The following is a 25,508-nucleotide window of genomic DNA, read 5'->3' on the forward strand; positions in this document are numbered from 1 at the left end:
GTTGCGCTGCGGAGTCGGCGGCCCTAATAAATGGCCGGAGAACGCAGAGATCTGTCTGCGTGGATTACGGTCGACAATGAGCTGATTCTCCGCACGCAGCCGCCATGTTGTTTTACTGCTGATTGCTGTTTGTTGTTGTGGTTATGAGTCTTGTTGTTAGTTTATACGATCCCGGGGGGGACAGCAGCAGCCCGGCGGTCCCGTTTCGAAGAGGGGGCAAGAGGCAGAGCGACGGGAGGAAAATGGGCCACCGCCTCAATGGGCCCACTGACCAGGCACCGTTCTTTCCTCTCGTTGCGCCGTCGCAGGGTCTTTGTCGGAACTCGGCGCTCTCCATTAAGGGGGGACTCGGCTCGGCCGGTTAGCCACGCTTCAGCGGATCTGACCTACAATGTGCTGCTGCCATTAGTGGAAAAAAAGGAGGGAAAGCACTTCTGTGAGGGCGCAGGGGCGTTCAGCTGAGCATGTTTTTTTTTTTTTTTTCCCCGGGTAGGGAAGATTTTTGGAAAATCCTGTTTCTCTCTCAGCTGTGCATCCCGAACTCAACTGCACCGTGATTCCTGCCAGTACCAGTGCAAAACCCGGTAAAACTCAGCCGCAAAGTGGCAGATTCATTTTTTTTTGTCTCGCAGCAAAAGAACAAAAATCCAACCAGAGTCGTGCGAAAGACGTTTATTAATTTGCTCTCTCTGGTTATTGTTTCAGGGGGGCACGGTGGCACAGTGGGTTGGACCGGGTCCTGTTCTCCGGTGGGTCTGGGGTTCGAGTCCCGCTTGGGATGCCTTGCGATGGACTGACGTCCCGTCCTGGGTGTGTCCCCTCCCCCTCCGGCCCTATACCCCGAGTTGCCGGGTTAGGCTCCGACTCCCCGCGACCCCGTATTGGACAAGCAGTTCAGAAAGTTGTGTGTGGGTGGGGGGATTGTTTCCATGTGGTGTGGCTGATTTCTGGTGGTTTAGAACAACTCAACAGGCACCTCTGCAGGTCCTGCTCCCTTCTGCCTGCATGGTTGGAATGACCGTTGAGCTCCTTGCCAGGGTTTCATTGTTGGGGCCTGAGAGCAGTTCATCTGTGGGACTTGCATACGTGACCTTTTTACAGATCCATGTAGCCTCAGTGAGCAGCAGTCAAGTTCAAGGGTAGGAAGGACGTCCTTCCCTCTTATGTGGACCCTCCTGTGCTAAACTAAGCCCCAGTAAGGACAGTTTCTGGAGACGTTAGGACTGGCAGGGGCTGTTTTCCAGGGAAAGATCCCTCACTCTAACCCTCTGAAGCCTGGAGTTCTGTTGCCCATTTCCTGGGGTGTAGTTTGGTATCTTAGGAAGAGGTATGTGTGCTTGCAGGTAGCCCAACTATCGCCATTCTGGGAACCCCCATCCCCAGGCCACTTCCTCAATGGCTCACTACTCACCTGGACAGCTTTTGGCCATAAGGCTCCCGTTCCATCATTGCTTGGGCGGATTCCAAACCTACGGAGTCACTGTGTCCTTGTGGTGGCCGTTGCCTTTCTGCAGGATCACGCCATGTGCTTGTCTCACTCCCTTGCAGCTGGAGAGCAGCTCCTGTGTTCCCCACGGCTCCACCTTGGCCTACGCAGACGACTGCCTCGTGCCCAACGGAGTCCCACCAGAATCTTCGCATCCAAGTCCCGGAGCCCCCCCAGCCTCCCAGACCACCAGACCTCAGGATTCTACCTGTGAGGCTGCGCTGGTGCCTCTGGGATCTGGATCCCTCAGCTGTGTAGAGGAGTTTGGCCTTTTGAGACAGAAAAAATAAGGAAGTGAGATATTTCAGGTTCTTGAGTTGATTTGTATTGTCGTAATATTTTCGAGCAATGCAGTGCGGTCACTGATGAAGAGAATGTGCCCTGAGGACCAGGTTTACAGCAAATCCTTGCTGGTCCTCAGCACAGTGGAGCAGCAGACTGCTGGGGGCACTTTTTCATTTATCTAGCGTGTTCCTCTAAAGCAGCTTACAGTGTTAAGCTACTTACACTGATTTACCCGTTTATACAGCCTTGTCCCTTTTACCGTATCAGTTCAGTACCTTGCTCAGGGTTGGGATTCAAACCTACAACCTCCAAGTCCAAGCTGCTGCCCACAGGAGGGTCTCTGAGCTGCCTAAACCACACCATCTCATGTGATAATGAGAGCAACCACACACACACACACATTTTCAGAACTGCTTGTCCCATACGGGGTCGCGGGGAGCCTACCCGGTAACACAGGGCGTAAGGCCGGAGGGGAGGGGACATACCCAGGACGGGACGCCAGTCCGTCGCAAGGCACCCCAAGCGGGATTCGAACCCCAGACCCACCAGAGCACCGATTAGAGCGAAATGAGGTGTTTTCATCAAGAAGACAGCGCCCCCTAATGATTTGCCATGTTTCAACACATCTCCATTAACAGTAAAGGCCAGCGGTGCTCAGAAAGACAGAGAGCTGCTCTCAGCGTCGTGATGCTGTTCTTCTACAAGTGCTGCTCTCTGAAGTGTGTCTTTATGTTCGTGACGGCAAGATGTCACTTGTGGTTTCATGTAAGAAAAAGTTGGGTTCCTTGAGCACATGGTCATTGGTCATGTTCAGTGTTTGTGTGTCACAGTGGCACAGGAGGACAGTGTGGTTAAGGTGCGCCTGATTGCACTGGCTTATAATAAACAATAACAGTGGCGCTGACCCAATACAGCCTTAATTCGTTTGTTACTTTTCCATCGCGGGTCAAATATCACAGTTAGAACTCACGTCGTCAGTTGCCGTTGCTGTTCAATCTCAGGCAGCATTTTCTCTTAAATCAGTGTTAATTATGGGCCTCGAAGTCTGGTTCCAGGGGGGCGCGGTGGTGCACTGGGTTGGACCGGGTCCTGCTCTCCGGTGGGTCTGGCATTCGAGTCCCGCTTGGGGTGCTTTGCGACGGACTGGCGTCCCGTCCTGGGTGTGTCCCCTCCCCCTCCAGCTTTATGCCCTGTGTTGCCGGGTTAGGCTCCGGCTCCCCGCGACCCGTATGGGACAAGCAGTTTCAGACGAAGTCTGGTTCCCTCCAATATTTGCTTTTTTTCTAGACAAAGCACTATTGGTCAGTTTTAATCTTTTTGCCTCAGCTCTTGAGAGAAGAGGAGACATTAAACTTGAACTTATTAATTTATTTTGCATTGACATTTCTTACTTTGACGGCTGAATTACTTTTATCTTTATTTGGCGCTTTGCTGCAAAGCAACTTAAAGTGTTAAGCTGGTTACAAGTATTTAACCATTTGTACAGCTGTGTAATTTTACCTGAGCAGTTCAGGGCAAATACCTTGCTCAGGGGCACTACAGTTGTAGGTGAGATTTGAACCAGCAACCTTCAGGTCTAAAGGCAGCAGATCCAACCACAGCTCTGCCAGCTGCTCCGTAATAATACCTGTAGTGTACAAATGAGCACCGTTACAAGCTGCTTAACGAAAAAACAAGGACCACAGTTCACAGGAAGTCCAGCGCCGTCTTGCATCGTCGCATCATGTAGAAACGTTTTTCTTGGAGTCCTTCTTCTCTTGGGATTGAATCGGCAACGCAGTCCATAGTGCAGATTGGGCCCAAAACCGTACATCTCGCTGAAATGCTGTATAAAGTTCTCTAGTTCCTGCTGAGTGATGTGTTTTTGAATTTTTGTGCATTTGACAAGATTTAAATTGAGATTATTTCATCACAAAGGTGCTCTAGAGGCATTTTGTTATTTGTTTTGTAACATAAGTTATTAATATCTTAAAGAATTATTAGAAATCTGCACAGTCAATCTCATATTTATTCCTCCTGTTTATCGAGGTGTTTCTTACATGAAGCCGGAGTGATTTAAGTCTAACAGCAGTTTATGGAAAAAGGCAAATTGACAATCATATTAAGTCATGTAGTACAGGTGTGTAAATAAGAGTAAAAGATTTTTACTACATTGTGCTGCAAACATTATTTTACAAGTGATGCAGATCACTGCTCTTTGACAATCTTTTTGTCTTGCACTGAACGTAGATTTAAAGGTAAAGGGTTATTATTGAGTAATGAAATTCAGTTTGTGTGAAAAAAGCTCCAGTACTGTGTTTGAATTTAATGTGAAGGTTCGAAACACTTTAGATGTTCATGAAATGGTGCCATAACTGGTGGATCTCACTGTGGACAGTTTACCGTTTGATGTCTTAAGATGAGCTTCTATCTGTGTGTTTTTAATCGCAGTGAAATTATTTGAATATGTTGAAGGTGAGCGTCAACATCAGGGTTGGTGTGTACCCCTAAATGACCGCTTAAAATAATAAAAAGATTTGTGCGATCACAGTACACTGCACTCTGTCATGTGGTTATATTTCAAACAGAATCTGTCACGGTAATTTTTAAAATGAGTTTTTATCGGTCTCATTCAATTGTACTTGTTCTGCATGTAAGTGCCGTAACTAATGTAAACCATCATATGTTGTGAGATAAATAAGGTGCATGAGAATATTATTAATACAGATTAGATTAGATACTGTGTTTAATGTGTTTGTTGGGGGGGAGGGGGTGCGGTCTGTTTTCCTTTTTTATTTTCTACACTTATTTTTGTCTGTCTCCTCTGTGTCTGGAGGTACCTTATTTTTGTCAGCCTTTTAAAATAAAATTAGTCTTTTAATTTTTAATAGTCACGCTGGAAATGTGGAAATTAAGTCCATTCATTTCCTTACGGTTCAGGCCGAGTTTAAACCACAGTTCTAATATTTATTAGTTTTTTTTAATCATTCAATATTTTATGCACTTTGGTTTTCAAACTCATAGCTGCAGGAACTAAGTGTTCTGTTTTAGGGAAACTAAATTATAAAAAAAAGTCTATTTTGAGATTTCCTCTGTTTAATTTTTGCTTATTTCTGTCTAAACTTTTTATTTCTGTAGGGTGTCAGTGCTGCGCTGTCAGAGGTTCAGTCCACTTGTCTGCTTTTCCCTTCTGTAGCATGAAGATCTATCCATCCATGCATCCATCAATTCACTCATCCATCCATTCATCCATGCATCCATCCATCCATCCATGCATCCATCAATTCACTCATCCATCCATTCATCCATGCATCCATCCATCCATCCATGCATCCATCAATTCACTCATCCATCCATCCATCCATGCATCCATCAATTCACTCATCCATCCATTCATCCATGCATCCATCCATCCATCCATGCATCCATCAATTCACTCATCCATCCATCCATCCATGCATCCATCCATCCATCCATGCATCCATCAATTCACTCATCCATCCATCCATCCATGCATCCATCAATTCACTCATCCATTCATTCTGCATCACACGCCCCAAGACTCAACCACCTCTCTTATTTATTTCCTGTGTATCTGTGTCTGTCCTCGACCTGCTCTTCCGCCCCTAAAATCAGCCCACAACCTGGACAGCGTAGAAGGTGAAACAGCAGCCCCACCGGTTTGTTCTCTTCCGTGACTCCCACGTGCAGCGTGCTCCCCCTGCAGAGACTCGGTCCAGCATACCCGGGGACCGTCCCTCATAGAGGCTCCGCCTCCTTTCTACACGCGGAGCAGCGGAGGAGCAAAGGTCCTTGAGAAACTCCACTCTCGGGCTGGTAGAGGGGAAAAACTCACTCTGCGCTCGGGGACGTGGCCAGTGTGAAGGCACTTGGTCACACGGCACGTTTCAGAAGAAAGCTACATCGCACCACCTTTGAGCACACGGGGCCCCGGGGCCGGGGGGGGGGGGAGCTTTTATCTCCCCCATATCGATCCCGGCCCGGTGCGGTCCACGCCGAGTGCCCCTTTTCGCACTCGGGTGCGTGAGCGGTCGGTCACCTGTCGTGAGCAAGCAAATCAACGTTTTGAGAGCAGCGCCCCCTGTAGGAGAGTGAAATAACTATGACTTTCCCACAGGGTCCCCAGCTTCGACCCTCCGTTTCCTGTCAGCAATCTATTTTTTCATTGGCAAGAATTAAATTATTAAATTAAATCAAACATTTATTCCTTTACTTGGCTCTTTCCTCCACAGCAGCTTGCACTGTTGAGCTACTTACCGTGATTTACCATTTATAGAGAAGGGTCATTTTGACTTGCGAATTGTAAAAATGGTTAAAATCAACAGGTATTTATGGTAAAATATCACCAAATCCCATTGAATACAGCTCACATTTAGCTGAAACTTCTATCCAAAGTGTCATATGATGTTAAGCTACTTCCGATTTCACATTTATACATCTGGCTAATTTTACTGGAGCATTTTAGGGTTAGTATGTTGCTCAAGGGTACAACAGGTGGAGGTGGGATTCAAACTGCCATCCTTCAGACCCAAAGGCAGCAGCTCTAACCGCTACACCTCCAGCTGTCTGGTACCCTGGCTGTCGACTGTTCAGAACACAATCTGACTTTCGTGTGTGTGCGTGCGTGCGTGCGTGCGTGCGTGCGTGCGTGCGTGCGTGTGTCACTGTTAAGCTGGGAGTCAGTTCACACTTCATTAGCATACAGTCCCACGTGGTTCATCAGTAGATCATCCCGTGCAGGTCATCACTTTACATATATTTACATTTTTATCTTTCTCTTGCTCATTCTGTCAACACCACACTGTGGGGGGCAGGGCTGCCTCGAACCCAGTCAGGAGGGGAAAGATGGGGGTTTAAATATTCACTATGGTACGGCTCCGCTCCGAGCGGAACAACTCCCTAATGGCAAACAGAGGTAACGGGCTTCGCGAGGACGCCAGGCGCCGGTCCTGAGAGCTCACTGACCTGGTTTCCAGCTCCCTGGTGACGTGGAGGGCGACGGGTGGAGGGCAGAGGAGCCAGAGTGTGTCACTGTGTGTGTGTGTGTGTGTGTGTGTGTGTGTGTGTGTGTGTGTGTGTGTGTCTGTTTCAGACTCAAGGGGTGTAAAGTAAATGTGTGTCATATGTAAAGGTGCCTAGATGTCTGAAAGGGGTCCATACTGTACGTGGCTCTGTACCATAGTGTACAACATATAAATTGTACAGAATTTAAAATTATTGTATAAAATAAAAATTATTGTATGAATCACAAATGCTTGCGTGAAAGTGGAAACAATTACTGTATTTTTCTCCATATGTACAATGAATAAGAGTCTATATTCTGATATTGTGGCATCGCACTCAGCCCACCTTCCGGCCCTCCTGCCGCGGACGTGGAAAACACTCCTGCTGGTTTAGAGGGCACCCTTTCCACACCAGCACACTGAGTCACCCCTCCTCTGCACTTTAAATTATGTAAGATGTGTCTTCGCCCACAAAACTCAAAGCGGAGCAGAACCCGGTGAGACGCACAGCGCGTCTTCAGGAGCTCCGTCACGTCGCGAGCTGCGAAACGCTCCGCCGCTCCACCGGCGGGTTACTGGCAGGACTCTTTTTCCGTTCTCTTTTTACTGTTCTTGAGTGTGCGAGAGCAGAAACGCACAGAAACAAACACGTAGACACACAGAAACCCACTTCCTGCTCTGGTTGCTTCTCATTAGTGTCAGAGCTGCTTTGTGTCCTCTGGCTCCTGCAGAATGAATGAATGAATGAATGAAACCACAGCGCTGCTCGCTCACAGTCCGTTCAGAGCAGTTTGTTGGGGGCGGGGGGCATCGTGGGGGGCCTCGATCCCTTTTCTCACTCTTTGCTCATGTCGTAGAAAGTGCAGGAACGTGGAAGGAAGATACTGGGGTCATGGAGCCACCGGAGAGCTGAGCCGCTAAAGATATGAAGGTGTTGCCGTCCTGGACAGGTAATGGGTTTGGGTTTGGGTTTGGGTTTGGATTTGGGACTGGGTGGGGGGGGTGATGGACAACCATCAGCTTTCATGAGACCCCCGTCAGTCACACACGTCCCCATGACATCGTCAGAGTCCTGATCCGGCTCCGTCTCCTTCTGCGAAACGGCGGCTCCACAGCACTGCGCTGAAAAACTGAGAAGCGTAAATAAAAAGAAAAATCCAAATGGAGGGACGTCAAGAACGAGACCGGTGAGGAGCTTCCGGAGCAGGACGTGCTTTTAATCCGAACGCGTTCGGGTCATTTCCGTCCCCGCTTTGCACCTGGCAGGTCCTCGATGGACGCAGAACACCTCCTGTGTCTATTTCGTGTCGAGGGTGTGACGCACGGCGCGACGTGTTTCTCACCCGCGAGCGCCGTGACGACGGTAAACGCACGCGGAGACCCAGCGGAGGTTCGAACCAGCGCAAGTCTGGTCCGTGTTGCACCTGCAGGCCCTTTCTGAGCACGAGCCCCTGTTGACCACACGCTAACGGGGAGGCGCGTGGGGTTCGCCGCCTTTGCCTCATTTCACCCGAGTTCCTGCTGCCAGGTGACGCCGCAGAGGTCTCGTGTGCCCATCCGCTCCAGCTGCATCGCAAGGGCGAGTTTTTTCGATTCCTCTTGCTCCCTTTCTGGCGCTATAGCGGTGACCCTGCAGTGACGTGGAGTCGGTCAAATTCCTTCAGACATCGGACATCCTTCACATGTCGCCGGGGGGCAAGTCGCCCCGTTCCTCGCGCGTCTCAGGAAGCTGCCGCCGTGTCCCGGACCGCTGCCCTCCCCTAAGCGCTCCACGTCCGACGGTCAAGCGTCAGCATGAGAGCCGGCCTGCAGGGCGGCGCTGTGGTTCTGCCCCAGCCCAGTTTATAGCGAGGACGGCCGCCGCCCCGTATGCGAACACCGCAAAGCGCTCGGCAGAATCCCCCCGGACATCAGGCTGCAGGCGGACGGGGCGCGGGGGGGCGCGGGGGGGCGCGGGAGGGAGCGGTTGACGAGCGTTCTTTACACGTGACAAAGCCGTTTGTGCCGCGGGTCCCGTGAGACGGGCTTCTAATGGGACTTCGTAGGGCCTCCTGCACATCTTCTCGATGAACCCAACGGCTCCAGGAAAAGCAGAGCCCCTTTACAGGCTTTTTTCCTCTCTCCTTCATGTCTCCTCTGGACTTGAGCTAAATTGGAAGGGGCTGGAAAGATGGTGACAGCCGCGGTGGAGAGGGGAAGGTTAGCTGGGGTCACATCCTAAAATTTCTGTTTTACGAGCAGGAGTGTAAATGGGAACCGCGCTGGATATTTTTTAGCTCTTTTTTTGTTGCTCTAAAGGAACAGTGTGTCCTTGCCCTGTGTGTGTGTGACGTGCAACGTGAACCAGACGCATAAACACTTTGTTTTTTGTTTCACTACTTGTTTTCAGTCATGCTTTATTTCACCGATTGTTCACTTATTTACCTTTTCTTAATTTGTTTGCCTGTTTTGCTCATTTGTTTCTGTTTCTTCACCTGCTCTTAATCATTTTTATCTGTCTGCATTCACATGCCGACTTTGTATAGCTCTGCATCATTTTTTTCACTCACTGTTTACTTAAGACATTCGCTGTTTGTTCGCTCATTACTTTCATCGTTTTCGCAGGACTCTTTCCCAGAGTCCATCGATTGGTCCTCGGCGAAGGCGTCCCAGGAGCCCGTCTCCATTAGCAGAATGTCAGGGTTTCGTTCGCTCGGCTGCGCGGAGCCGATGGGTCCCGGGTTCGGCTGCCCGTCCGTCGAGACTCATCCCCGCGGTCACGGTCAGTTCAGGGTCAATGAGAAATCGGGGGGGGGGGGGCTGCTGACCGAGCACAGCAGGGGGGAAGGCCTTTAGTTCGCAGACCGGTACAGAGATGCCATCACAGCTGTGCCTGTATCCCTGCTCCATACTCCAGTACATACATTACATGTACATTTATTCACTTATCAGACACTTTTCTCCAAAGCGACGAACATCTTATAGAAAATGCAATGTGTTCATTACATGAGCAGGAAGAGACACTTAGATGCAGACGTGTGATTCTTAAGTGCAGTTAATTTGTTTCTTTCCACCATATGAACCAACGTTCGTCACACGAGTAGCTGCATAAAACTTTATCCAAATATCGACGATTCCAAATCACCTTCCTAGTAATTTTGTTTTTCTTTAGATATATAAACATCTACGTTACATTACAGGAATAGCTGCGTAAAGGGTTATCCAGCATCATCTTGAGGTTCTGGCGCATGAGCATTTATACATTACATGAACTTAAGAGATGATGGGAGAACCGAGTCTGGAAGAGGTGAGTTTTCAAACCCTTTTAAACGTGGACAGGGATTCAGCAGTTCTGAGGGAGAGGGGGAGGTCGTTCCACCACAACGGAGCCAGAGCTAAGAACCTCCGTGCTTTACCTTTGTGTGCGGGACCACCAAGCGAGCAGGTGTGGAAGAGCGTAGCCGTCTGGTTGGGGTGTAGCGAATGATCGAGTCTCGCAGATGGAGCAAACCATATCCCCTCGATGGTCTCAGTGTGAAAGACACTAAACAGCGACGAAACCGTGTTTACACCGCGAAGGTCAACCATTGTAATAAGTGTGTGGAGCTACAGAGGCCTTAGAGGAGCTTTAGGAGCACAAAGAAAGATTAGTGTCTGTATATTTGCACACAATCAAGTGGCTCAAGGGCTCAGTGCTGCTCATTTATTTTTGTTATGATTATTAGTTTTGGATTTTAGCCACTTACAGTGTGAGGTTTGTGCACTAAGCTGTTTACACTGATTTGTTTACCATTTTGTACAGTAGGGTAATTTTACTGGAGCAATTCAGGGTCAGTACCTTGATCACGGGCACTGCAGCAGGAGGTGTGGTTCGAACCCAGGGCCTTGTCTCTTTGAGGATGTTTGTTAAAATCTAATTCTCTCAGCTGGGCTAAATGCGAGAGCGGAAGGTCACACCGTCACTCTCGGGATAATCTCCCTGTGGTAAAGTACCATGGTGAGGTACGCTGAAGCTGTCTGTTGTTTTGAGAAGAATCAAGAACCAGTTTAGTGTCTTTCTATTTTCCCACAGCTCACAGGAGCCACACCGATGTGGATCGTCAAACAACACACATATGTGTGTGTGTGTGTGTGTGTGTGTTCTGCCTCCTTATCAGTGTGTCGCGAACAACACCACCTTTGTTTGCTGCAGATGTGATCAGTAATGACGCGCCACCTCACACAGGTGGAGGGCGAAGCGACGCCGTGTTCCCATGATGCACATGGTGCCCCCTGCAGTGCGAGGAGCAGAGAGGCGCCACGGATTTGAAACACCACTGCAGCACTGCAGCAGAGCATCACGTACTCATATTGTTGAGCTACTTACACTGATTTAACCATCATGTAGCTGGGCCATTTTTACTGTGTCAGTTCGGGGTAAGTACCTTGATCGAGGGTCCTACAGCAGCACATGGGATTTGAACCCAGATCCTTGGAGTGAGTGGCGAGTTCGCTAACCACTGCGCCACCTGCTGGTGGGTCCCATGTCACGAGACACACTGTAACTTCAATGCAGTGCAGTCTCTGCATCCCCACCCCACACACTCCCACCCTACATGATGGACAAATCCATGTGGTTTATGTATGAACTCTGTAATGCTGTGTGTGTGTGTGTGTGTGTGTGTGTGTGTGTGTGTGTGTGTGTGTGTGTGTGTGTGTGTGTGTTTCCACACTGGGTTTGTGTAGCGCTGCTCTCTGCCTCACTTGGCTGCTGATGCTGCCATGTTGGACACAGCAGGGGGTCCCCACCCAAAAACAAACAGTGTTTGTACAGTACAAGCGGACCCCCCGTGGCGGGGCTCTGCGATATCCGACACCCCCCTTCCTCCCCGCAGCGCCCGGGAAACTGAATGATTAAATGTCACACGGTTCTGGAGGCACAGCGGTGCAGCAGGTAGCGCTGGTGCCCCAGAGCCCCTGGGCTGTGAGTTCAGATCAAACTCAGCTGGTGCGAAGGTGTGTGTTCTGCCCATGTTCGTGTGGGTGTTCTCCAGGTGCTCTTGTCTCCTCCCACACACCGAAGACATGTGTTTCTAGTGAAAAAAAGGCCCAACCTGTGGCCACGCGCTAAGGATTCTGGGATAGGGGTTTCAGGGGTTGGAATATGTGTCAGTAAAGAAGAGCTGAGTGCATCCTCTGAACTTGTGGTGAAAAGAAATAATATGAAAATATACAAGTGAATAAGAGGATGTGTGCATCCAGGGCATCCTACATACACACATATTTACTGTGCGTACGTGTCTTGGGCGCATATATAGGCTCGTGCGTTTATACGCACACACGTGTGTGTGTGTCTCTCGTGGGTTCTTCGGGCAGTTTCTGGCTCCGGCCTCCTCCGGCGATGACGCCTGGATGTGGTCTCGGTCTCGAGCTATTTATGCGCCAAAAGTAAATATTTACGGACGACTCACCGGTGAGCAGAGTGACCTTCATCTCTTCACTCGCCTCTTTTCCTGTCGTCCACTTCGCTGCTCGAGGGTGCTCCTCGTCCAGGGCATCTCATCGGCCCTTGGAAGAGCTTGGAGCCGCAGACCCAGTATGAGACGCCACCGGCAGCTGGGACGCAGTGCGGGAACACTCGAGTTTCCATTCGCACGTATTTCTTCGTCACATCCGTTCTCCAAAGCGGTGCGGAGCTCAGAGCGAACAGAGTGCATCGACAGCAGACAAAGGGCTTTGGACGCAAACACGGGACTACGGACACGCAGCTTGTCCGTGTGACACCGCCACGTTGCTGGTTCGCATCCCTCCGGTAGCTGCGAGCGTCAAGGAGATTCTTAATGCTTCAGTTCCCGGCCCAGTGTGGTGCATTAACCGCTATGAAATATGCAAGTGGCCACATTTGAACACGCATGGTCACACCTACAGTATATAGGTTACTGTGCGCCGTGCAAAATTAGGTTACTTGTACATCTGGCTTTTTCGACCGCAGCTCCAGTCCCACGGTGTCCTGTTTTTAATGGTACAGAAACGTTAAAATTAGATTTATTTTCAATTATTTCACTGGGTTTGACATAACTGATGTTTTTAAATGTTTGTGTACTGTAATTGTAACCCGTAGTTACCGTGCTGCTGCTGAGCACGATGTTCATTTTAACGACCAAATATGGAAAAATGCCACAGTCTATTTGCAGATGAACCACAGAAACGTGCCACACACACACACACACACACACACACACACACACACGACACAGTGCACATATGATTCTCACACTGTATATACTATGTGCACACAGAACCAAGGACGGTCCAGTGAGGCCCTTTGGTCGCAGATGAAAAACAAGCGAAACCCAAGCGGCGAGTCCTCGATGAGCGCCTGCTGCCATCAGTGAGGTGGAGAGCACCTGCGTAGCCACGTTCAGCCCCGACACGTGGCTCCAGGTCCTGTATGCTGCTGCCCTGTAAAGGTCACACGAGGTCGTGGTTCAGGATAGCCAGGAGCTGAGTGATACGAGCGGGGACCGTTCTTATGGTGGTTACGCTGGCTGGTGTGTGATGGTCATGTGATCGCCATCGCCCCCACCCACCCACCCACCACCCCCTGGCTCCAAACCTTCAGTTCGGCCACCGCGCACCGGTCCAACCGAACCCGGATCAAAACCTTTCGGGCCTGTTGTGAAGCCACACAGCTGATTGTCTCATCGGTTGCCCGCACCCCGGGGGGAGGGGGGGGACTAAACATCAACCAGAAATACGTTCCTGACTCCGCACTGATAAATGCTCACACTACCCCACTCCCCCTTACCACCCCGAACCCCCGCCTGTGCGTTTGGCGCTGCCGCACGAGGAAGGAGCGTTCTGCATGAGAGCTGCTCCCTCAGCTGGTCAACCGGGGAATCGGCTACTTCTCAGATGGTCCGTCACGGTTCCTTTCACTGGCAAAACGCGTTTACCCACAGTGAGCAACACATGTGGTAAAAACCTCGGTCACGGCTGGCGACTTTCCTACAAAGCGCAAACACAAATGCAAAACAACACAACAGCAACAGGGTGGCACAGCAGGTGGCACTGGTGCCTGGGCTCTGCATTTGGTGTGAATTTGAATCTGGCTCAAGGTGTGAGAGTGTGTCAGTGGCTTTTAGGTCCATATTTGAGAGAATGTGAACACAGTGTTTTTACCCCAAAGGAATACTGGTAATTTATGGTACTTCATTTACTTCATTTATCTGACACTTTTCTCCAAAGCAACTTCCAACGAACTCTGTGTAGTGTAATCAGCCCACACACCTTATTCACCAGGGTAACTTACACTGCTAGATACACTGCTTACACTGGGTCACTCATCCGTACATCAGCGGAACACACTCTCTCTGCCACTCACACACACTATGGGTGAACCTGAACAGCATATCACTGGAGTGTGGGAGGAAACCAGAGCCCCTGAAGGAAACCCACACAGACACGGGGAGAACATGCCAACTCCACTCTGGCTGAGTGGGGACTCAAACCCACGTCCTCTCGCACCACCCAGTGTCTCACAGCGCTACTCACTGTGCCACCATGCCACCTGCTCTTTGTTTTTTGCTCTCCGTCTCCAGGAAGTCAAAGGGCAGCAGAAGTCAGCTGTGCAACCTGAGCAACGTGTAACACGTCTCGTGTGTGGGGCTGGGGGCGGGGGTGGGTGCCGCACACACCTGAATTATTGACAAACTGTTTCTCTCCCTTTGTGTCTCCTGTCAGCTGTGTCCCTCGGCGCTCAATGGGCCCAGACCCCTCCCCCCACAGCCCCGGACGTGGCGCTTGCCACCTGCCGACAGACACGGCAGCGAGGAACGGCGCAGCACTCCTCCCCCAACGGCCAGACGCCACAGTTCTCTGGAGCGCTGAGTCCCAGTGCTGTGCTGCTGGGTCACAGGTACGAATTTCTCGGCATCACAGTTTTTGCATGCAGCTTTCTTATGTGTTACTGATAAATTTTCATATTTTATTCCTGTTCAGGTGCTCTGGTTTCCTCCCACAGCCCAAAGATATGTGTTTTGGGTGGACTGTTGACTCTAAATTGCCTCTGTGTGTGTGTGTGTGTGTGTGTGTGTGTGTGTGTGTGTGATTGCACTGTGGTGGATTGGTGTCCTGTCCAGTGTGCACCGGGACACACTCTGCACCCCCGTGACCCTGCACTGGTCAAGCAGTTATTGATCAGAAATGGATGGATGGATGTTATAAAGCTCTTCATCCTTGTCACCCTTTAAAAACAACCATTTCTTCTTTGCTTCAGGTTTTCGTCCCAGTCCAGCTCTTGCTAACCTGTGTCCCAAGATGAAATCTCACCTCTGGCTCTTCTCCCTCTTCTCCACACTGTGGTCCTCAGCTGCTCCTGAGGCCGATGGCTGTGAGGAGGGTGGGGGCTGCAGGGAGGACTTCCAGCCTGTGAACTACTCGAGTCCGCTCCTCCCACAGCACCCTGGTCACATGTTCAGCGAACACCTGGACCTGTCCAAGCAGCAGCTGAGCGCCGTCCCCAGTGGGAAATTCAGGTCCTTCTGCCGACTGAAAGTGCTGTTCCTCAGTGACAACAACATCAGCTCTCTGGATGACGGCACCTTCTGCCCCCTGGAGAACCTCCTGAAGCTGGATCTGAGGAGGAACACAATCTCCTCGCTGGGCCAGGGATTCTCTCTGGGCCTGGGATCCCTGAAGGAGCTCCTGCTGGCCAGAAACAAACTCACACATCTGAGCGCCGGAAGCTTCCTGCAGCTGGGAGAGCTGCAGAGGCTCGATCTGAGCGCCAACGCCATCCGCTCCATCGACAAGATGGCTTTCAGAGGGCTCACATCCCTGCGCCAGCTGCACCTGGAGGACAACCAGTTGGAGTGCCTGAGCGCCGGCATCTTCCCCATGCTTCAGAGACTGGAGATGCTGCACCTGCAGGAGAACCAGATCAAGGTCATCGATGCGGACGTCTTCACCCCGCTGACCAGCCTGGCCGTGCTCAACCTGACCAACAACAACCTGACCTCCATCTGCTTCCGGACTTTTCTCAGCATCCTGAGCTACAGCACCCACATCCTGCTCAAGGGCAACCAGTGGCACTGCAACTGCGACCTGCAGCGGGTCTTTCACAAGCTACGCGACGTGCGCCGCCTCTCCCTGGACGACTACAGCAGTTTGCACTGCACCAAGCCCCAGGAGCTGTGGGGACACCAGCTGTCCGAAGTCGAGTCGAAGCTGTGCGTGGCCGAGACGGTCACCGTGCTCATCATCACGCTCACCGTCGTGATCACCGTGGTGGCCTCCATCGTCATGGCAGAGAGGAACAGGAAAAAACGCACGGGAAAACACTGGAGTGAGGACAGCGACATGTCGTACGACTCTCAAAGCTAGAGCATAACATGTGGATGCCAGTCTGAAGCAAACTGTACGCTGCTGGCCGGGATGTTTCATTGGTCCTTCTTTACTGTCACGGCGGGGTAAAACTATATGAATTTATATTTAGGTTTCATGTGTGTCACATATTGTGGCACTGCAGAGGATAAGGATGTAAATAGTTTTTATTGGACAATGCCTGCGTATAGTTAAATCTGATTGGTTATTATGTTGCGTTTATGCATGCGTCACTTCTGGGGGATGCTGGGATGCCAGTGTGCGATCCAAAACCGTGGATGGGCAAGTCACGGAGGTCACAAGTTCCAGCTGTTTGAGACCACTAACCACATTGTCCAAAGTGTTTATCCTTATGATTGCCTTGATGTCGCTGATGAAGAGCACGTAGCAACGTTTGTTTCCAGACTCTTTTTGTTGGGGTACCAGAGGGGGGCGCTATAATGTTCATGAACACTGATGTTAGTCTTGAGCGCGCACACACACACACACACACACACACACACACACACACACATTTTTAGAACCGCTCATCCCATACGGGGTCGCGGGGAACCGGAGCCTACCCGGCAACACAGGGCGTAAGGCTGGAGGGGGAGGGGACACACCCAGGACGGGACGCCAGTCCGTCGCAAGGCACCCCAAGCGAGACTCGAACCCCAGACCCACCAGAGAGCAGGACTGTGGTCCAACCCACTGCACCACCGCACCCCCCACGCAACAAAACACATTATGTACTAATTTCTGGATTCAGATTTCAATGTATCTGCACAAACCTTGATTACTGAAACAGAGCTTTCGTTAAAGGCCTTTTCTCTCAACTGAGATTGTATTATAAGATCTGTTATAAGATGATATTGCTAGATTATGATGGTGTGAAAATACTATGATCAACCCCAAGTGTAACTTGCAAACAAATGTTGAGGGATTGATATTCAAAAGCCTTTATTTTGTAATTTGAAAACTCTCTGGAGTCACAACAGAATTGGCCTCAGGATCCTGTCGGACGGTTTAGTCACAAAAAACATGGTACCGATGGGATTCAGATGACCGCTACGTCATCTCATTCTGGATTTCTGTGTGAGTAGCAGGCCTGTGTGCTGGAGGAAAACGTGGTTGTTACCACAGAAGTATCGGAAATAATGTTTAAGAGGTATCATTTACGCTGATCCGCAGAATTTACCCCTCAAGTCAATACCTTGAGAAATTCAAAAAAATGACATTGACATAAACTGTGGTTTCCCCACTGATGTATGGATGAGTGACCCACTGTAAGTAGTGTATCTAGCAGTGTAGGTTACCACGGTAAATAAGGTGTGTGGGCTGATAACACTACATAGAGCTCATCGGAAGTCTCTTTGGAGAAAAGTTTCTAATAAATTAAAAAATGTAAACGTAAACTCTTTTCTGTGAAGATCAATCTGCTCATATGTTGTAAAACTTTGGCAAAAAGTGCAAAATTTCGTCAATGTAAATATTCATCATTGCAAATGACGAAAATGTGCTGTTTGGTTTCTTCCATTCCTGCAGAGAGGACAACAAACAATTTTATTTAATCGATCTAATTTAATAAGCAAATTTCATAACCATACATGCAAATGCTCTAGTTAGAAACCTGACTTTATAGCTCTCTGGAATGAAATCAAATAGTACATTTTTACTACCCTAGACTAGAATAATAAAAAGTAATAAAAACAATTACACTGTAAATCGCTCATTTAAATTTTCATTTAAACTGTCATCTATTTCCCTGGTCCTTTTTTTAATTTTATTTTTATATTGTATATTTATGCTATTGCCTGTTGCTATCTTTTGTACTATAGTATTGTGTTAATAAAAATAACAAAGTTGCAGCTGATTCTCTTTAATAATTCTCATTTACTGTATCTTTCTTTAAACAAACTTTATTGTGAAAGAGTAGTAAATAGAAAAGTTAGGATCATAAAGGAAACATGGAACCAGATCCAAATATTACAACAAACAACAATGCCAGAGGGAATAAACAAAAAAAATGTAGAAATAAAGCAACACATGAAATGAACAAGGAAACAGATTAAAAAGAAATATAAAAAGACATATGTTGTACAGAAATGTAAATGAACACTTATTCATCACCAGTGACTTTAGGCGTCACTAGAAGCAAAGTTCTCTCTGCTTTGGGGTTTTAGAAAGTAGAACAGAGTTCTTCTAATCATAATGTTTCATTTCTTTACAAAGAGGGGAAAGAGAGGCTTTAGTTACTGAATTTACACCGTCCGTTGTGTAATATGTTTCTAATAAAAAGACAAGGTTAATTATATCTCTGAGAAATCCAAGCAAAAAATATGTTGAAAGAGGAGAAACGGGAGGAAAAACACTTCGAGTGCAGTGAGTGAGAGACATGATTCTAATTCTTCGATTCTGCACAACTGAAAAAAATTAGGAGATCATGTTTCTGAGCGCTACTTCGGGCGGGCGGGTAAACTTTGTGGATTCATTTGTAAGAAAGACACTTTTCTTCTTCTCTCTCGCTTCTTTTGTTAGACAAAGGGAATTTCACACGGGCGTCGTCGTCCACACATCATGATGATCACTGCTATCCAGGTGGGTGAGGAAGAGCTGCTCGGCTGAAGGAGAAGCTCGGCCTCCGAACAGCGCGACGACGCTGAACGCATCGCTTCCGCATCGACGGCGAATTCCTGTGGCAGACCGGGTCGGACCGCCCCCCTCTACGTCATCACCGTGAGACGGAAGAGCGCTCGCGTCGGGCGCGCACAGATGACGCAGTTGGCGCGCCGCTGACCTGGAGCTGCTCTGCGTGTCGCGCGTCGGTGTTTCGCCGCGTGCGTTTCGATGAACAAGACCGCGAACGGAGCGTCGGAGAGGAGCTGGAGGTGGGCGTGGCCCCGCGTTAGCGCGCGCGCGCGCTCCCGTCACTGCGCGGTTACGCGCCGTTCCTGTTAGACGAGGGTTTCTCTCTCTGCTGGGCGGCAGAAAAAAGGAGCTACTCGGGATGTGGCGACGCTAAGTGTGTGTGTCTCTCATTGTCATTTTAATTCTTAGTTACACTAATTATATTCCATATATTTATACGATTCCTTTGTCCAAGTTGACTTGATGATCATCATCATGTGTAAGTCAGATGAGCAGCTTTACAGTAAGTTTACACTGATTTAACCACACACAGCGCAGCGGGCTCACTGACTTTGCCAGCATCAGTTCAGGGTAAGTACTGAAAGGGGGTGGGACTCAAACCCAAACCCTTCCGACTGCAAAGTGAAAGTGACAGCTGAGATTTTGTTTGCATAATTATGTTAGATCTAATTTGAATACATTGTTTTTTAAACGTCTTTAAATTAAATTCTTATCATGATGAAGCTGTTGGTCGAAATGTGGAGAATCCAGCCGACGTCCCCCAGCCGGTACAGTCCGGCGTCTCCCCACTGGGCTTCTTCTGGTAGAGTGCTCAGAGCTGCTTCCTTCGGACCCAGCGGGCGCATGTTTGAATCCCACGCCCAGCTATAGTACCCCGTACCCTAAATTACTCCAGTTAAATTACCCCGCTGTGCAAATGGGTAAATAACTACTGTAAGTAACTTAACGTGGTTGCAAGTCGCTTTGGACAAAAGTGTCGGATAAATCATGTAAATGTACTGTTGTCCGCACGGTGGCGTGATCTACCCCTCTCCGCTCCGTGCAGGTGAAGAAGCGCACCACCCCGCGCGCCGAGACATGTCGGAGCTCGCGTGCGCCCTGGTGCGCGCCTCGGAGAAGGCGGCCAACATCGCCCGCTCCTGCCGGCAGGAGGACGCGCTCTTCGGCCTGCTCGTCGAGGAGAAAAAGGAAGGCGAGAAGAACAAGAAGTTTGTCGCTGACTTCAAGACGCTCGCAGATGTCTTGGTGCAAGAAGTTATAAAGCATGACATTGGAAAAGAGGTAGATGGAAATTCTCCTTTTTATTACACACACCTTGGACTTTTTGTTTTACTGATGTAGACTACATCAGTGATCCGTGAAGACGACGTCTAACGGCTTACGATGCAGAACCCCGAGGATGTTTCCAGCATCGGAAACGAAACGCTGGGATTAGTCTCTATGACAACGCGGTCTACTCCGGAAGATGCTACATTTTTGTTTTATTGTTTAATTGCGGGAAAATGAAACAGAACGGGGTTGCGGCACCAAAGAGACAGAATTAGTACATCATAAAAATACAAATACATTAGGTTCTCATGTTGGGAGTGTTCAAGTTATGAATTTTCAAAGGTACGGACCTCCTGCTTATTACCGCCTGAATACAGCACGTGGCGGAAAGTAGCAGTATTTATTGGGGTGCTCATGTAGCCCAGTGTAAGAAGTTCCAAAAACGTGACCAGATCTTCTACAGTTAGTTACAATGCAGAAATAAAGGCCACAGATGGAATTTTCTATATAAATTATGGAAAAATTGACATTGTTTTGATCGGTTGCTCAGTTCCCAGGTCTTGAGGGCTGCATATTTGGAGAGGAATCTAATGAGTTCACTAACGGGTTAGGTAAGTTGATTTACGATGATCTTATTTTTGTGAAGTATGTGTTGCTACAGTTCAGTTTGGAGCAGGGAGCTCTAAGTTCTGGTCACGTTGGCAGGTGAGAAGATCCAGGTGAAGGTGTGCGATACGGAGCAGGACACCTGCCTGCTGCTCAGTAAGGTGCTGGGCGGAAACATGGCAGCGGCGGCAGCTTTAGCTCGAGCCGCGCATCGGGACGTAGCTGTCTCCAACCTGGACGTGGGCACCGTCCACCTTCCCCAGGACCGTCTCGGAGTGTGGGTGGACCCCATAGGTAACGCCAACAGCCCTCACCAGAGGGTACTGTCCAAACGCAACATTCCGAAACATCAGGGGCACAGCGGTGATGAGGTGTGTGTGTGCGTGTGTGTCCTGTGTGCTGTCTTCCAGATTCCACATTTCAGTACATCAGAGGGATCAGCGACTCCATCGCAGACAGGAACGTGTACAGTCAGGGCCTGCAGTGCGTGACTGTCCTAATCGGGGTGTACGACCTGCAGACCGGGGAGCCGCTCGTGGGCGTCGTCAACCAGCCCTTTGCTGCACTGGATCCGAAAACTCAAAAGTGAGACTAATAAGCCTGTCTGATCAGATTTACGTTAACAATTGTGTTGAGAATCTACACTGTAACATGTAGTTTAGGAGACACATAATTGGTCCCAGACTTTCCAGTGAAGCATCCCAGCTCACTGGGGGGGGCTGTCGTGTTCCCCTCTGCATTCCAAGGGAGAGAGAGACTCCAGATTATCCCACGGTTGCCTCCCACCTTCCAACTCAGAGAGACATACAGAGACGTTTAAATTTTACATTTACATTTATTCATTTAGCAGACGCTTTTCTCCAAAGTGACATACATCTCAGAGAAAATAAAGTGTGTTCATTACATTAGAAGAGAGAGACATAGTTGCAGACATGTGATTCTTAACTAAACCTAGTTTGTTACTTTCGACTCTGCATCGATGTTCATCACTCGAGTAGGTGCATAAAACGCAGGATAGATGAATCCTGATCACCTTCCTACAATGTTTTTAAATTTTAAAAAAAGAGACACAAAGTACAGTCAATTAGTACAATAGAGCAACTTTTCCCAGCATACATTGCATGAGCAGCTGTATGTAGAGTTGATGATGGGCCTCTAACCCTCACGTTCAGCTTGCAAACCATCCATTCATTCACCTATTTACATTAACTGCTTGTTCTGAGCAGGGTTGCGGGGGTTTGTAGCTTATCCTGAAATCACTGGGTGCAAGGCTGAGGGGGGTCTGCCCTGAATGAAATGCCATTCCATCACAGGGCGCACGCGCGCACACACACACACACACACACACACACACACACAGAAAACATGCAAAGTCCACCCAGCGACTTTGTGAGACATTGTGTGGTGACAACGCTCTTAGTGACAAACACACACATACACAGTGGCTGAAACCGCTTGTCCCGAGTGGGGTCGCGGTGAACCGGAGCCTAACCCGGCAACACGGGGCGTAAGGCTGGAGGGGGAGGGGACACACCCAGGACGGGACGCCAGTCCATCGCAAAGCACCCCAAGCAGGCCTCGAACCCCAGACCCACCAGAGACCAGGCCTCGAGTGACAAGCCAACTCTCCCGATTAGGTTTGTAAATAGGGGATCTGCTCTACTCAATCATATGTTCTCTAGAGTGGACAAAAATGAATGACTATTTCTAGAGGAGATACATATATGTGTGTGTGTGTGTGTGTGTGTGTGTACACACATATATACATGGTATGTCTTCATTGTGGTCGTAACGGATGGTCATTCATCTTCTGCAGTGTCTTTCTCTGGCTGGAAGTTAAATTTTAGAGCCTCATTATGTATCCCTGCAGGTGGAATGGAAAGTACTACTGGGGAATATCGTCAGGCTCAAATAACATCGCTTCCCTCCAGCCTTCGGGAGAGAGAACAACAGGGGCAGACGGCAGCCAGCAGGAGGCACTGATGTCCGTCGTACTCAGCACCGGAGAGGCGGAGGGTGTGAAGAAGGCGCTCCTGCAGGCCTGCGAGGGACGGGTGCACTACGCTGCCGGCGCCGGGTACAAGAGCCTGTGTGTGGTGCTGGGCCTCGTGGACGCGTACGTGTTCTCGGAGGACACGACCTTCCGCTGGGACTGCTGCGGCCCTCATGCCATCCTGCGCTCCATGGGAGGTGGCATGGCTGACCTCAAGGAGTGCCTCAGGCTGAGGCGTGATGGGAAACCCGAGCTGCGGCCAGAGCTGGTCTATAACGCCCCTGTGGAGGGTGCCGCTGGGGCCGACAGGTGGGCGAACAAAGGCGGCCTCGTGGCGTACAGGTCACCGGCCCACCTGGACGCGGTGCTCGCGCTGCTCTCCACGGTCGCGCTGTAGTGACCCATGATCGTGTCAGTGTCACCTTCCAGCTTTTCTGCATTTCATTTGTGCACAATTTGCATTTTCTGCGGGTCGTAAACACCCATGAACACCCCGGTGCAGTCATGGGGAAATTTCACATGTATTGTTCTTATCATTTTTTAAAAGTCTCAACATGCTTTCTGATAATCTAGATGGGAAGTTGCAGTGTGTGGATCCTGACACAGCAGTTTTGCAAATTCCCAAGAATCACGGATTGAAAAACCACCGTTCTGTTTATCGAAATCTTGCCGCTAGCTTGGAAACGTTTACGTGCAGGATGGTTTGCTGTAGCTATGGTAACAGGTATATTTGTATTTAAATGTAATCAGTCGTTATGGAGCTGAATATGTCTATAGTTTAAGCCTTTAGGTTTCAGACTGAGCTTCTGTGTGTAGTTTTTGAAAAAAGAAGAAGAAAAAACAAAAAACGCTGAACAGGTTTGGAAAATGTGACACCCTCGCTTTGCCAAATTTTCCAGATGCTGCCCTTCAGACACGTTGTGTGTTCAAATGCACTGAGCACCACGGCTGACACGTCTTGTGCTGCCTTCTGGCCGGGTTTATGTGAACTGGCCCCGTATGAGTAGTCAGTTGTTAGGTTGCCGTTCACCACAAGCAGAAAAAACTTCTAGAGCTCAGCTGTCTTCTGTATCGAGGCACCAGGTGGCACAGTAGTTAAATAACTGGATTTTTGAAACCCTCGAGGTGTTCGCTTCACATGCTAGGAAAGTCCCTGCTGCTCCAGGGACCCCTGAGTGTTACCTTTGTCTCAGTAAACGCCCAGCCATATAAATGGGTAAACATTTCAGTTCTGTAAATGACACGTGTTATGAATGTGTGCCATGCAATGAAACAATTTTTACTCCGAATGATTTTTTTTTTTTTTTTTTTTTTGAAGGCTTAATTTGTAGTAAATTGCTGACATTTTTAAAAAGAACTAGAAACTGTCATTGTTTGCAAAATAAGACAAGTTCAGAGAACGATGACTGCAGTGGTTTGACATTTCAGTTCAACTGACACACCTGTGAAGGGTGCGAATGACTCATCTGTGGAAACACAAACGCGGGACTCGCTGTGCTCAACTTTCTGGGTAGTTCTGAGTGTCACAAATGTTATCAAAATATGCTGTTCTGCTCTTTGGAGAGTCCGGTTGTACCTGCGTAGTTACCTGTCTCGCCTGCAAACGCAGCTTTAAGCCCCACAGATGATGCTCAGGCCTGCTGGTCAATGAAAATGTAGCAGGTCATGAATATAACTGTCAGTTTCTCAGCCCCGCTCAGCTGTGTTGTGGTGACTTTCAACAGTGATGCAAGTCATCAGTTTGTTTGAAAATGGTGCATTTTTTGCCTCATCTCAGTTTTTGCTTATTATTATCATTTCTGCAGTGTAGGCAGGGGTATATTCGTATATTCGGAGTATATAAGTGTTTAACCAGGTAAACCTTAACCGCTCGGTTACAATCAAGTATTTTTTGAGTTGTACTCCTGATTCAGAGTTTGTCTTTTATATTGTAGGAAGATAAGATACTTAAGTCATTATTTGAAAAGGAAAACAAATGACCTACGCTCTGTGCAGGTAATGAGAAATTGTTGGATAACGTTGTTAAGTTTATAATTACTAGTATCAGCTGACACCCTGATGTGCTGCTGTAAAGAAACTTCTTGTCCATTAAAGAATTTTTAATTTCCATTATTTTGCTCTGAAGTTGGGGACCCATTGTGTTCGTACAGCGTTTTCCTTTCAGGGACAGTTTCTTCTTTTTAATGGTGATGAATGCAGATGCAGTTAAGAGACTGAAGAAATATAGCTTTCCATTATATTTCTGTTAAAAATGTTCTAGTTCTTAAAGAAAAAACTTAACATGGTTAATTGTTATTGTCGAAAAGAATATTTTAACATGAAATTGTAAGAGTTATTAATTAAATATATCCCTTGTATATTTCACATCATCTAAATAAATGATGTCAAAATGTGTTTGTGTGGTTCATGAAGTCGACACTTATTAATAAGATTATTTATTATATACCTTAAAACGGCGGACACAGTCTCTCTCTGCTGCTAGGAACGAAACGATTTCAAGAATAATCAATAAGAGCAATTTTACAAGTTCGGAATTATGTTCGCAGAATCATAATATCACAGGATTATAGGCGACATTCTACCTTTTCGTTGTCAAAGTCTGAACCCCTTGTCCCAGAGAGGGTCGCGGGGAGCCGGAGCCTAGCCCGGCAAGACAGGGCATGGGGACACACCCAGGACGGGACGCCAGTCTCTGTCGCAAGGCACCCCAAGAGGGACTCGAACCCCAAGCCCTACCGGAGAGCGGGACCCGGTCCGACCCGGTCCGCACCACCGCACCACCTCACCCCCCTTGTCCGAGTGAATTTGATCTTAAATGTAAATGTGACGCACAGTCGAGAACGAAACAGCTTGAATGAAACAGCTTCTCATGGCGTCGTCCCTTCGCTCCTTC

At 48.7% G+C, this 25,508-nt stretch overlaps 2 protein-coding genes and 1 pseudogene across 6 annotated transcripts in view; all 3 read left to right on the forward strand.

The window, feature by feature from the left end:
• Window positions 1-1,951, forward strand: part of ahr1b (aryl hydrocarbon receptor 1b) — a 32,600-nt gene extending 30,649 nt beyond the window's left edge. For all 3 annotated transcript variants that reach the window (XM_018745807.2, XM_018745814.1, XM_018745822.1), the window contains one exon: window positions 1,549-1,951. In XM_018745807.2, the coding sequence (XP_018601323.1) occupies window positions 1,549-1,776 (228 nt within the window). In that variant the 3' untranslated portion in view covers window positions 1,777-1,951. The remainder of the gene's footprint in view (window positions 1-1,548) is intronic.
• Window positions 1,952-15,051: 13,100 nt separating this feature from the next.
• Window positions 15,052-16,123, forward strand: LOC108928252 (leucine-rich repeat transmembrane neuronal protein 2-like; annotated as a pseudogene).
• Window positions 16,124-18,880: 2,757 nt separating this feature from the next.
• On the forward strand, window positions 18,881-24,982 carry LOC108927928 (inositol polyphosphate 1-phosphatase-like). 3 transcript variants are annotated; one of them, XM_018741566.2, is made up of 6 exons: window positions 18,881-19,317; window positions 19,793-20,028; window positions 20,567-20,627; window positions 20,722-20,916; window positions 21,033-21,207; window positions 22,493-24,982. In XM_018741566.2, exons 2-6 carry the CDS (start codon window positions 19,825-19,827, stop codon window positions 23,010-23,012), a joined length of 1,155 nt encoding a protein of 384 aa, XP_018597082.2. In that variant the 5' UTR covers window positions 18,881-19,317; window positions 19,793-19,824; the 3' UTR covers window positions 23,013-24,982. The 3 variants fall into 3 exon arrangements, with proteins under 3 accessions (XP_018597082.2, XP_018597092.2, XP_018597102.2); XM_018741576.2 differs by having other exon boundaries at window positions 18,881-19,122; XM_018741586.2 differs by having other exon boundaries at window positions 18,881-18,986.
• Window positions 24,983-25,508: the final 526 nt, after the last annotated feature.

This window comes from Scleropages formosus, chromosome 12, assembly GCF_900964775.1.
Source record: "Scleropages formosus chromosome 12, fSclFor1.1, whole genome shotgun sequence".
NCBI lineage: Eukaryota > Metazoa > Chordata > Actinopteri > Osteoglossiformes > Osteoglossidae > Scleropages > Scleropages formosus.

What these genes read in the sequence shown, in the direction of transcription:
- LOC108927928 (XM_018741566.2), top strand. Translation starts at nt 19,825, where the DNA reads ATGTCGGAGCTCGCGTGCGCCCTGGTGCGCGCCTCGGAGAAGGCGGCC. An exon ending in AGCATGACATTGGAAAAGAG is followed by an intron (nt 20,029 to 20,566) that starts GTAGATGGAAAT and finishes TCGGTTGCTCAG; the next exon opens with TTCCCAGGTCTTGAGGGCTG. An exon ending in AGTGTGGGTGGACCCCATAG is followed by an intron (nt 20,917 to 21,032) that starts GTAACGCCAACA and finishes GCTGTCTTCCAG; the next exon opens with ATTCCACATTTCAGTACATC.